This window comes from Synchiropus splendidus, chromosome 1 (genome assembly GCF_027744825.2).
Source record: "Synchiropus splendidus isolate RoL2022-P1 chromosome 1, RoL_Sspl_1.0, whole genome shotgun sequence".
Classification (NCBI taxonomy): Eukaryota; Metazoa; Chordata; class Actinopteri; order Syngnathiformes; family Callionymidae; genus Synchiropus; species Synchiropus splendidus.
The window spans coordinates 36,083,938-36,096,189 of record NC_071334.1 but is presented as its reverse complement, the minus strand read 5'-3'; the positions used below and the strand labels follow the sequence as shown (position 1 = coordinate 36,096,189).

Genomic DNA, 12,252 nt, shown 5'->3' with positions numbered 1-12,252 from the left:
GCTGAACTCGTCTGTGACGTCATTCCCAGCAGCATAAGACCCGTCTCGATTTATTCGGTAGCTAATGATGTCAATCGTTATTACTGGTATAAATAGGATACATTCTTGCATTGGATCCGTTTTTATGGCCAATGAGGCTGATTAGTCAGGGCACGGGCGAAAAAACAGGACGACAAAACGTCGATATGATGAGAATAACAGACTGCAACAACGCAGTGCGTCTGCCCAGTCACTTACCACAGTTGTCCACCAGAGGGAGGCAAACACAACATAGCAGCGCTCACGTGTTTCATCAGAAGCACGCTTGCACAGGAGAGACAGTAATGTTGCATCATATCCCCCTGACTTCCTCATGACTGCTGAGCTGGTGTTTACCAGCATGACAGCTGGTAAGTAAGTGCTTATTTTGAGCTCAGCTGTGGATGGGCTTTTGTCAAAATCCGTATAAATGAAGTTTCTTGACACCTCATGACTCATATTAGAATGAAACCTTGACCATGCTTGAGAGTCCACAGTAGAGGTGTTGTTGCAGCAGGTTGCATCAGATCAGTGAACAAACGCACTCACATTTCCGTGATGACAAGAACAAGCTCAGATTCAGCAGCCCAGGGACCGACTGATAACGAGATCTACAGCCAAACGACTGACTGACCTTGGCCCAAAGATAAGATCGCTAGTTAATGAGAAACTCGTGATGCAGCAAAATGGCGTCTGACTAAAATGACTGTTATTGTTTACAGGTTTCTTAACTGGGAGGAAATGATCACACTATACAGACATTTATAAAGCATCTTGTTGCTTTATTGCGTTTTTATTTTTTTAGAAAAAAAAAAATACAAAAATCCACAGCAACTGTCATAAATGTTACTGTGAGTGAACTGCAATCATTCACATGGTACAGTAAAGTGCTTATCTTAAATCAAAAAATATTTTTGTTCTGAAAAGGATGCATTAATTTTCTTCTCCTGAAGTCAAAACAAGGCATTGGGTTATTCCAGATGGCGTTTTTGTAGATCAGGCTGCAACTCCGAGGAAGTAGAAGCTTCCTCGCTGTATTCATGAACATTTGATCAATGTTACTTGGATCATTGACGTTCGGCCTGTGGACTACATTCAAATTGTTGGAAGGTCGATAATTCATCAGAAAGATTTTAAATTTTCTTACTTCAAGATGACGGACAATACATAATCGAGGAGTGTAGGACAGTTATCCTCACCCCCAAAAGGTAGTCCATGAACAGAAGAGGAAAAAAAGAAAAACAAAAAAACATGCGCATGACCAAGAAATTTCATCCTTGAATAGACAAGCGTATGGTCAACTTGTGCATTTCTTAAGCTTCCAATTTCATCAAAAAGGTCGGACACGTTTAGCTTGATTCTCAAAAAAAAAACAAAAAAAAAAAACAAAATACTGAACTGTATTCGGTGTTTCCAAAACCCCAAGGTTGCCTTGATCATTAATGCATTTCACAAAGTAGTTACCCAAACAGAGAAGAAACAGCTTCATACACAGTTTCAAGTAAGTCTTACTATAAGACATAAAACCAAATATCGATGCATCTGTAGATTTCTTTAACAGTGTCCTATCATCAGCATAACGAGTCACACGACACTAAGGGAACCATTTCCAGAGTACCGCTACTGCGATGCTGTTGAAAGGACAATAACAATCAGAAATGACTTGCTGCCTGGTCACAAGTTTTTAAACCTTCTTTGGTGAACCGGTGTCAGGACACATCAGCAGTCTGGTTAACCTGTCAGTCTGAGAACGATTTAACTTAAGCTGAACAATTATTGCCAACTATTACACATGTAATGAAAAAAACATGTCTGGGCATTAACATGCCAGATCAAATAAACAAACCATCTCAAAAAAGTTTCACCTGAACTTGACAGCACCTGCAGGAAATTATGACGTAAAAATAAGCTTATCAACAGCATTACAAAAAAAAGGGTGAAAAACAAAACTGTGTGGCACATTGACATGGAGTCTGAACATAAAAAAGGTAAACTTTAAACAGCTACACGTCTGTGGAAGACTTTTTATTTTATGTTTTTTTTGGAATGACTTTCCCTTTTTTTTTTTTTTTTTAACTTTTTTTAATTTTTGGAAAAATGGATTCTTAGAGGAAAAAAAATGGTCCAAATTTTTCAAATGACGCTTGGGTCATGTTGGCCATGGGGTCAAATGTGCTTTTCAAAAACCCGCCCTGTGGAACCCAAATATATTCAAAAATGCTGAAGTCCAATTCAATAATTATTGGTAGAAAAGAAATGTATAAAAATAAACAAGTGCTGGTGGTGGCGACGGGACACGGCAGGAATTCTCAATCGCATCACTTGTGCGGCTTCTCTTGAGTTACAGTGCAGAGACTTTCAGTGACTTTAATGTCAAACTGAAATTCTGCTCTTGGACCTTTAAGTGCACAGCAACAAAGCTGGATAAGTGTTTTATAACAAGAGGAGACCCAAAGAATTCAGTGAAGCGTCCCGAGCCGCGTACCGGACTGCACCAGGCACCGACAGCATTGGCTTACAGCCATTCAAAACCCAATAACCCCAATACCTTCGAGTACAGAAGAGCCTTCATGTAGGCAAATTGCATAAGTGAGCATGTATCTGCAGATGAATCATTTGTGCACATACACACACAGGCAAGGAGAACATTCCAGATAATTCACAGTGGATCCAGTTCTTATGAGGGAGCAGCACAACAGGTTGTCCTTTGGTGTTTGAGCAAAACACGTCGCTTCTGAACTCACATAACTTAAAGCCTCTCTCTCCCCTAAAACCTGGGCATACTCTGTGTGTGTTGAGACAGGTGTGCTTCAGAAGATCACAAGGCATTTTCGTGAAGAGTTGCAAACAGCCTCTACCTTTACAGTGAGGCAGAAGAGTCACGACAGATCCAAAAGAGGCGCCGGAATTGGGGAGACCTTTTGATCAGAATCTTAACTGAGAGGTGGTAGACAGGGTTCAGGCACAGTCACCCATGATGACTAGAGGGGCCAGGAGCTGCCGGAGCTCTGCTGCTGACACAGGTCCTCCCTTGGGCTGGCTATTCCGCTGCCTGCGCCGTGCCAGGTTGGAGTTGGATGGTGGGGAGAGATGCATGGAGGAGCCCGCAGCGGTGACCACGACAGGGGCTTCCTGCTGCCGCTGCTCTTCAAAGTCGTCTTGTTCAGCCAGCTGCCGGTTCACAGCCATGGCTTTGTCGGCAAAGAATGTCAGATCCCTTGCATTGCTGGTTCTTTTGGACACCAAAACAAATATTTACTTCAACATACAAGTCCACAAGTGAAAAGCACTTCAGCCCTTTAGCACTTCTCACCTTTGATGAAAAATGGATGTAGGCAGAATGTCAGAGGCTCCCTGGGCAGAGAAGAAAAACCACCCATTTAAGATAACTCGGATTTAAAACACATCAAAGGCCAGTCTTGGACTTACTCCTTGCACCCATGGGTGCTGCAGCACCTGGCTGGCACTAAGGCGATTTTTGGCATCCCGAACCAGAAGTTTGGATATCAGGTCTTTGGCACTTGACGAGATGTGAGCCCAGTCTTTCTCTGGAAACTCGTATTTACCTTCCTGGATACTTTCAAATAAAGTATTCTGAAATGTGGAAAAGGTGAGCATGAGCTTTTGTGGCCAGTTAAATGAAAAATCCAGTTGGGGGGTACAACTTACCTGACAGGTGTGGCAGGGTTCTCCCAATTCCCAGCCACAGTCGCCACCACAGCGGCCTACAAATGGCGGGTATCCACTCAGCATGATGTACAGGATGACTCCCAGACTCCACAGATCACAACGCTTGTCATAGATGGTGGCTTCTTCACTGAAGGCCTCCACCACCTCTGGTGCCATGTACTCTGCGGAGCCACACTGTAGAAACACAAAAATATGTGAGTTGACATGCATCAAAGGGAACAGGCATAACCTGGCACATTATGATTTCCACCGATGTCTTGTGGTTGAAGTGAGGGAGTTGCAAGTACAAAGCAGTGATGAGTCACAGCTCAAACTGTCCAGCTGCACAACACCTAAGCCGCATGGGCCATGGGCAAGGGCTGGCCCTGTTATGTAGTCGAGAACAAAATGAGGCCAAACGGCTCTCAGAAAAGAGGATTGACTCTGTTGAATCAACCACAGAGCAGGAGGGACTGTATGGTTATATAACTGTGCAACACAAACTATCATTCATAATACGTCAGAAACAGGGTCGCTAGTTCACGGGGACAAGAGTGCGCTTTCATAACAGTCTCTTTGCTGATGATGGAAAAAAAAGCAATTATGGAAGATTTCGTTTGGATCTCAAAGCCACTCAACAAAACAATGCCCTACCACCTCACACCAGTCAGGTATTGTTGAACTTGACAATTTATTTATGTGTATTGGCAAACATATACGCAATCAGGTGATTATACAGCATGTTTACATTGAGCCTGGATCCTTTGTGCTTCCAGCTGCCTCCTGACTCCGCCTCCAGTAACGAAAGTCGCTGCACAGGAATCCCACCTCAGACAAAGCAGCTTCTGTCGGGGAGAGAGACGCCCCAACCCCCACACATCACCAGCTTCCTCAAGTCTGCAACACCATAGACGAGCCCTCAGGAATCAGGCCAGTTGTCGCACTAACAACCACGTCTATTTGCCTGCTCACGTCACACAAACTAGAGCCAAGCAGCTGTAGAGGCTGTCCATATTTGTTGCCTCTTGACCGAACCTGACCCGTTATCACAAACTGTGTAAACTTTGTGCGTCATTCAAATCTTTCTCCGAGTTGATCATCAGCTGCTGTAAACTTAGGTTCTGAGGCATCACAACTGGGACTTTCCAGAGACCATGTGACTTCTCAGACAAAACCAACATTCACACCGACATTGCTGTTCAAATGCAGGATTACTTGCGGCAGCTTACTGGCACTCAACCTGCTTGACATGCAGCTACAGGGACATCCGACTCAAAACCACAGCAACAGTTTTTTTACGAGCGTCGATGTTACATCAAGCCCACATATGTTCCAACTGTAGTGCTCATATACAAACTAAAATTAGATCTTTCCAAGAAAACTATTGATCACACTAAATGCCAAGATTCCAACAATTGTTTATAAAGGCAATAAAAGCAAGCGTAAAAAAATGTTGTGCAACCACAAGTGTTGGAATGTAGGTGAAGGAGGGGTGTTCTGTGACTGAGCCACATGAAAATCAGATAACATTGTTCCTGTGATGAAGGCGAAAGAAAACAAGGCTTCAGCTCATGTGCAGCAGCTGTTTGGACCTCCCTTTGCCCACCTCCTCCCCTAGGGCTGGCCAATCACATGTCAGTTGCTATGTATAAGGGGTGTGCGGAGGGCAAGACAAAATTTTCCAGAACAAACCTCATGCACATCCTTTGTACACCAAACATAAAGAAAATGCAGAGCAGCTCTGGCATGGTTGGGGCCGGTGGGAGGAGCCTCACATGTTTATCCCCGTCACCACAGAAAAAGGGGAAACAATAGTTGCACGTTTCAAGTTTCCATGTGTTTGTTTCTTCATACCACAGAACGTGGCCTTGCTAGTGTCAATGTTATCTCTATTATGCTGCTGGTGTATTCTGTTAAATCCTTGATATTACACATATCAGTTTAATTGTCACTTTAATAGAGAAATGTGTGGATAGAAGTTTGCCTTCTACTTTGGCCGAATGTCCATAAAACGTTCTAAACTCAAAATAGACAACTTCATATTCTGACTAGAGTCGAAAGCAGCTTAACCAAGTAAGCTGTTGACAGCATTTATCGAGGTGGCAGAATGTTGCCGAAGTTGTGTGTTCTTTGTGGCACACTTGTGTATGCACATTTGCACAATTTCACATAAAACCCCTCACAAGCTCTCTTGTGCCACAGCAAGCAATTTTGCTTCAATTACATTATTTTGATTGTTGGCAAGTCACCGACAATTTAAACGACTAGTCTGCATTTGACAGCTACTGGATGATGACCATGCTGACATGTCTGACCTCAGTGCTAGATATTCAACTTCTAATTGTGCTGCATGTGGCTGTAGTTAAAAATCAAAGGAAGAACACTTTTCTCCAACTCGGATTTGATTTTGAGCTTGATATCAGTGGCAATGTATTTTTGAGTCAAAATTTAAAATGAACAGTTTTCGGGTTTAACTGCGTAGGTCAGCATCTGAGCTACACTGGGGATGTGGCAGAGCTGTGGCAGACACTGGTGCTGGATCAAATGTAGATTGTATTTCCATACTTGATGTTAATGTGTTGCAGTGGTCCCAGAGCATCAGTTATTTCTGGTATTGCTCATGCATGCAAACAAGACAGCGATGGCGTCATGTGTCGACACATAAAGCCGTCTGTGACTTTAACAGATGACTGTGTTTATTAGAGCATCCTGAGCTTTCATACATTTAAAAATGTTCCCTATGAAAAGATTAAATATCATAATATGGCCATGACCCCCCCCCAGTAAAGGCCAGTCACCATCAACCATCAACAAAGTTCTTCATCACATATTAAAGCCTGTGTAGAGTACCCACATGTGGTTGGTTGGCCTCAGAACAAACTGCTCTTCAAATAGTTCTTCACCAGCGTTCCATCCATTAGTTCTTCTAAAGGAAGCTGAAGTTACCAGTATAGAAACCCCCTGCATTCCTGCAGGCTAAACAGCGATCCCTCACCTGCTGCGGTCCATCCACGCAATGCTTCAGACAGTGTGTGTTGACAATCGAAACTTGGGTCAAAGCTTCTTCAACATCTCCACCTTTTTTGGCATGATTGCACTATTTGTGCTGTGACAACAGTAACTATGACCCTTGACCCTCAATATTTTCCATGGACATTCAACAGCGGGAAATCTGACTAAGCACATTGCACGATAAATATGGTACTACATATTTCAGTCAACTCAGACCACAATGGCCTCCAATTTTTAATGCATTTGAATAAGAAATCACAGGTGCTCAAGATAAAAAAACCTTATTGATATTGAACAAAAATCCAGTCGGTGAGCGCACTTAAACTTGTCAAACAAGAGCTGAAAAAGAGGGTAAACTTACTGGCGTGAGGAGCTCTGGGGTGGAGATAGGGGAGCTGTCGCTGTTCAGTTTGATCCCACTGCCCAAGTCGAAATCACAGATCTTGACAGGGGAAATCTAGAACAGGAAAATAGATATCCACGTTTATAAACAAAATACATGAGCCACATGTGAAACCGTGTTATCGGTTCCAGTAGATCTGCTGCTACCTTTGGACTTTCTAGGTGTCAACATTCTTATAGCAAACTCACCATCTCAACATTCTCACAGAGAATGTTTTCTGGCTTCAGGTCTCTATGTGCCATTCCTGAAAAAATACCATCAAAACCATCACACATCGTGACATAGAAAGTGCTGTCATTTACGCCTACTTTTTCCCCCACAACTTACCCTTATTGTGCAGGAAATCAAGTGCACTTGCGATGTCCTGCACCACAACACTGGCCAGTTGTTCGCTGAAGTGCTGCCTCTTGTGAATGTGATCCAAAATAGACCCTAATTAGAGGGAGAACCAGAATGTCAGCGTTTTGGAACCACAAACATTCAAAACCTTCAAATCATGCCAACTGAAAACGCCTACCAACTAAAAACTAAACACTAATTGAATCACCTCCTCTAAGCTTTTCAAACACCAGGTAGAATTTGTCTTCCTCTTCAAAGAACTCTACCAGCTCCAGGATGTTCCTGATGGAGAAGTAAACATTTAGTCTGTGTTTTGTTACACCTGAAACATTTCAGATTTACAGTTTACCAAGCATTTCAAAATCTAATATCATAGCAGTGGACATTTATTAGGAAGGGACGCACCTGTGACCCTGGCACTGGTAGAGCATCTCCACCTCACGGAAGACACGGTTTCGGCTGTGACCTGGTCTTTTTTCGATTATCTGAAAATCAAAACAAGTCTGATTTACTGCAAACAACGCTAGACTTTCAACTTGCACATTTAGTCAAGTTTAATGTTAATGCAATTGTGACATTCCTTCAAAAGTACATCTACTTAAAGAAACTATACATAGAGCATAACACCGCCTTTCCAGATCTCACACGTATTTTCTTCCACCATTTATCCCACAAAGTGACACAGTTGTTAAGATAGTGCAACCTACTTTTCAGAATCAAACAAGCCACAAAATGACTATATTTAACTCAAGTGTCAGCCATATTTAAATCTTTCAGTATGCCTAGTAAGCTGTGTGTTAACTGTTCCTATCCTATGAAACGGTGGTATCAACAAATGCTGCTAAACTTAACTTTGCTATGCCTAGAACTGAACCGCTGAGGGGCCCGTGTGACTGCTGACACAAACGGAAAAGGTCTGAACTTTCCAGCCCTAGTTTGTTATTGTCTACCCGGAGGTGGTAAATGTTTCTCTTCCTGGTAGCTGGATTACTGCTGCTATTGACGCCCGATGAAGCCACAATTACAGGTCGAGGATATCAACAGCACAAAGCCCCTACTACAGCCCGAGTCAGCAACACAAATCATTAACAATCAGACAAACTTTTTTCTGTATCTGTAAAAGTTCAAACTGATAGAGATAAACACATTAACAACAACCAATGGAATTTAACCTGCCAATATTTATCAGTATGATAAGAGTGGTGGAGCAAAGAGTTATGATGGTTATATCTGAAAAACAACACGCCCTCTTGTCACGTCATGGGGTTTAATCGAAGTGCAACATTGTCAAACTATATCAGTGATAATAAGCGATTTATTGGGAAGCCAGTGTGCAGAAAGGCAGACAGTGAACAACCATACATCCACTTTGGGTGAACACACACACACATACATACAACCTTAACCAGGACTATGAACCAAACTTGCGGCAAATTATAGTTAACTACCATTATGGATGTTTTAACTCTCTGAAGTTTGTGAGGACAGACCAAAATGTCCTCATAAAGCAAAATGTCTTCACAGGAAGGTGACTTGTCACTCACGAGTATGTCAAAACATGCACGCACACGTTTTTCTGTCGTTCTGGGGACATTGTGAGATTTCTCATTGCCATAATGCTTTCCCCAGCCTCTCACCCTTAACTTAACTCTCCAAAACACATTGCCAACCATAATCATGACTCTGAATCAAACTTAAACCTAATCATAATGACCCAGTCATTTGGAAGTCCTCATTAACCTTGTGTGGTCCAGCCAAATGTGCCCACAATGTCAAACAGTCCTCACAAGGATAGTGTTTTATCAACAATTGGCCCCCACAAAGTAGGATAAAAAAGCACACACACCTCGCCAGTCCCGTCTGGAGGGGGAGGGGAGAGACAGGACATCTGGCAGCAACAGTCTGAGCCCCCTCAAACACTCGACTGACCTCTAATAACTGCCGACCCTCATGATACCTCCCCCAAACTGAGGCTCCCAAAGTACCACAGGGTAAACAATTCCAACAGTTTGTGGTCAGATCTGAGCTCTAACAAAACTAGAATATCATATTAATAGCTCTTTGGATGGGTGACTGTCAACCATCCACATTTGTCATTGCTTCCAAACAATAACGTGCTGCACCACTCAGTAAATTATTAAATTAAAACCCAGCAAAAATGGCAACAACGTATATTCTCTAAATCAATGCATGGAGTAGAATTCTTCATATATTACATAAAGGAAGTCTTCAAAAATAAACACATAGCTGGACTGAAGTGGAGCATGTTGAGCAAGAGAGAGAAACAGAACAGTGTAAACAGCCTGGGTCACAACCCTCGAACCAGCACCCCTCCCTTTGTGGGTTTTGTTTTGGCAGATTTAGCAGTACATAGTGTTCTCAATGTGAGCGTCCTCTGCAGGCGACGGGAGTGGAGAGAATGGGTGGATTTGTCCCTCCCTGCATGAGGATTGGCTGCCAGAACTATAAAAAAAAAGCCATTGGGAGGGGGCGGAGTGAAAGCTGCAGCAGCAAAACGCAAAGAGCAGAACCAGCGATTTAGTCCAACGAACGGGGCATTGTATAGGGGAAAGCCATATCATCTTGCTTCAGAATGAAAACAACGCCACAGGATTCAAGGGGGAAGAAGAAGGACATGTCTTCTTGCCATTTAAAAGACCTTCAGAAGTTCTACAAACAAGTTGCTCTTCACAAATGTAGCACTATTCTATATTATATATTCTATACTACTATTATAGCACTATATTTTATCATCTGCCCCTAATAATCAGCAACATTAAGACACCAGATTGAAAAATCATACCTTGACAGCATATTCTTTGTTGGTGATGAGGTTTATGCATGTCTGCACTCTTGCATAGGCGCCCTCCCCCAGCACTTCTTCTTGTAGTCTATAGACATCTGAGGAAAAACTGTTTTGTCAGTCCCAGTACAAGGACAGTATTGATAACTGGATATTCAAGCTGGATATTCACCCTCAAAACGTCCAGAGAAACTATCAGTTGCCCGACACCGCTTCTTCTTCTTGTTTCTCTTTTTAGCATCGGGGATGTCAATAGGCTGACTGGATGGCATGTCTGTTTAAGCACAGTAAAGAGCATCACAAATTGTGAACAAGAATACTGCACAATAGATGAAAGGCATCGCAAAACACCAATGCTTGTAAACTAGGTCGTTTGTGCAGCGTTATTGACCGATGGTGCTTGAAAAGATAAGAGAAACATTGACCAACAAGTTACAATGCTTAAAAACTCACCAAGCCTTGGGGGAGAGTCAAAATTAAATGATGAATCAAGAAGATGGGATCCGTTTTTGGTGAAGTCATCAGACTCAAAGGGATTTTGGCCCTAAAAGGAAATAAATACTGTTAAGATACAGGTGCCATTAAAGAGAAGTTTAACTATCAACTGATAATAGTTGCTAGATTTAATTTAAGAGAATCCAAAACAGAATAAAAGTTTAACATCCTTGGCCAATTTAGCTCTGGTGTGCTGAAACAGACACACTACTAGCAGCACTCACACGTGTTCCCATTTGGCAAGTGAGTCAGCTTAAGAATGTGATAGCACATGTGTCTATATCCAGCATTATCATCTTTCACACGTGATGATAAAGAGTTTCCAATACTTGCCTTGAATGAGCGATGGAATCCAGTGACTTCGGTGATTTTATTCTGCACCATTTTCAAGTTGATTTTGCGGGGCTGCTTTGAGCTGCGGCGTCTGCGACAGTGGTTTTGAAATATCAACTGGTACTTCTCCGAAACAGGACAGTCGTTTCAGAGAGTCACAAGTGATAACACTGTGCTGGCTGGTCAAATTGCAGTGGCGCTTTCAAACGGGTGCCCTGTCAAGGAAGCAACGGTGATCAGGAGTTAAGTTAACAGTTAACATTTAATGGAACAGAAAACAGAGACATTATGGTTAACGAAATTACAACAATCAATTAATCCTTATGTCAGGGTAGCAAACATTTACAAATGTAAACATTTTGACTTGGTCATCGCGTACGTCAGGAATTCCTATTAATTACTAAAGCAAATTTTGGCTTAATACCCATTTAACCAATCGCCCATTAGCGTCCATGAGTATGGTGCAATAGCAATGCAATCGATGACGTCAGGTCACTTTCAATAAATACCCTCTTTTAACAGTAGCTCGCTTGAGAGATTGCTGAAGTCAGTTAGGAACACTTTGTAAGAAAAAAAAACATAACACATAAGTGAATGGGTGGCTTAAACGACACATGCTACAGCAGATGCTAGCTTGAATAAAACGACGACTTGATGAAGAACAAGTCACACTCACCGATACTAACAAACATAGATAGCTGGACCGATTAATGCAAGTTCCAAACAAAGTAACTAGAACCACCGTGAAGACAATCTACATCCTATCACGACTACAGCCGTCGTTAGCACGGCGAGTGCATCCGGTCAAATGCTATTGTGAAAAGGCTAAGTTAGCGTTGTGGCTTTACATGCCAGAATCCTGCGTTACTCACCCCGTTGGTTTTGTTACAGCTCCAGCGTTGGCGTTGTTTTGGACCCGCTGCTGGGAGAGCCGCAGAAGGACGGTCGAGGGGGACGCCTGACAGACAGTGCGGTGGAAGGTGGTGAATGCTTCACAGCGGAGGACACTTTATAAGCTCCTAGCTGACTCCGCCTTGTCCCCCTCCCACCGCATGACACGCATGACGCTCACCTACAAGGATCATGTGCTTTCTAGAAAGGGACGCGTTCCATTCCGCGCAGCTTGATATACTTGATTACCTTTTTGGTCGTTTAAAACCGCCGTCACAGTTATTTTGAC

General features: G+C 42.7%; 1 protein-coding gene across 2 annotated transcripts; it reads right to left on the bottom strand.

Annotated features, from left to right (window-relative positions):
• Positions 1-2,075: 2,075 nt before the first annotated feature.
• On the bottom strand, positions 2,076-12,102 carry mknk2b (MAPK interacting serine/threonine kinase 2b). 2 transcript variants are annotated; one of them, XM_053875126.1, is made up of 14 exons: positions 11,945-12,102; positions 11,073-11,287; positions 10,698-10,788; positions 10,417-10,518; positions 10,245-10,342; positions 7,847-7,926; positions 7,650-7,723; positions 7,430-7,534; positions 7,291-7,346; positions 7,061-7,156; positions 3,688-3,882; positions 3,448-3,612; positions 3,332-3,372; positions 2,076-3,250 (listed from the first exon to the last, which is right to left on the bottom strand). In XM_053875126.1, the coding sequence occupies exons 2-14, from the start codon at positions 11,121-11,123 to the stop codon at positions 2,977-2,979; spliced, it is 1,428 nt and encodes a 475-aa protein (XP_053731101.1). In that variant the 5' UTR covers positions 11,124-11,287; positions 11,945-12,102; the 3' UTR covers positions 2,076-2,976. The 2 variants fall into 2 exon arrangements, with proteins under 2 accessions (XP_053731101.1, XP_053731110.1); XM_053875135.1 differs by having other exon boundaries at positions 7,650-7,708; positions 7,880-7,926.
• Positions 12,103-12,252: the final 150 nt, after the last annotated feature.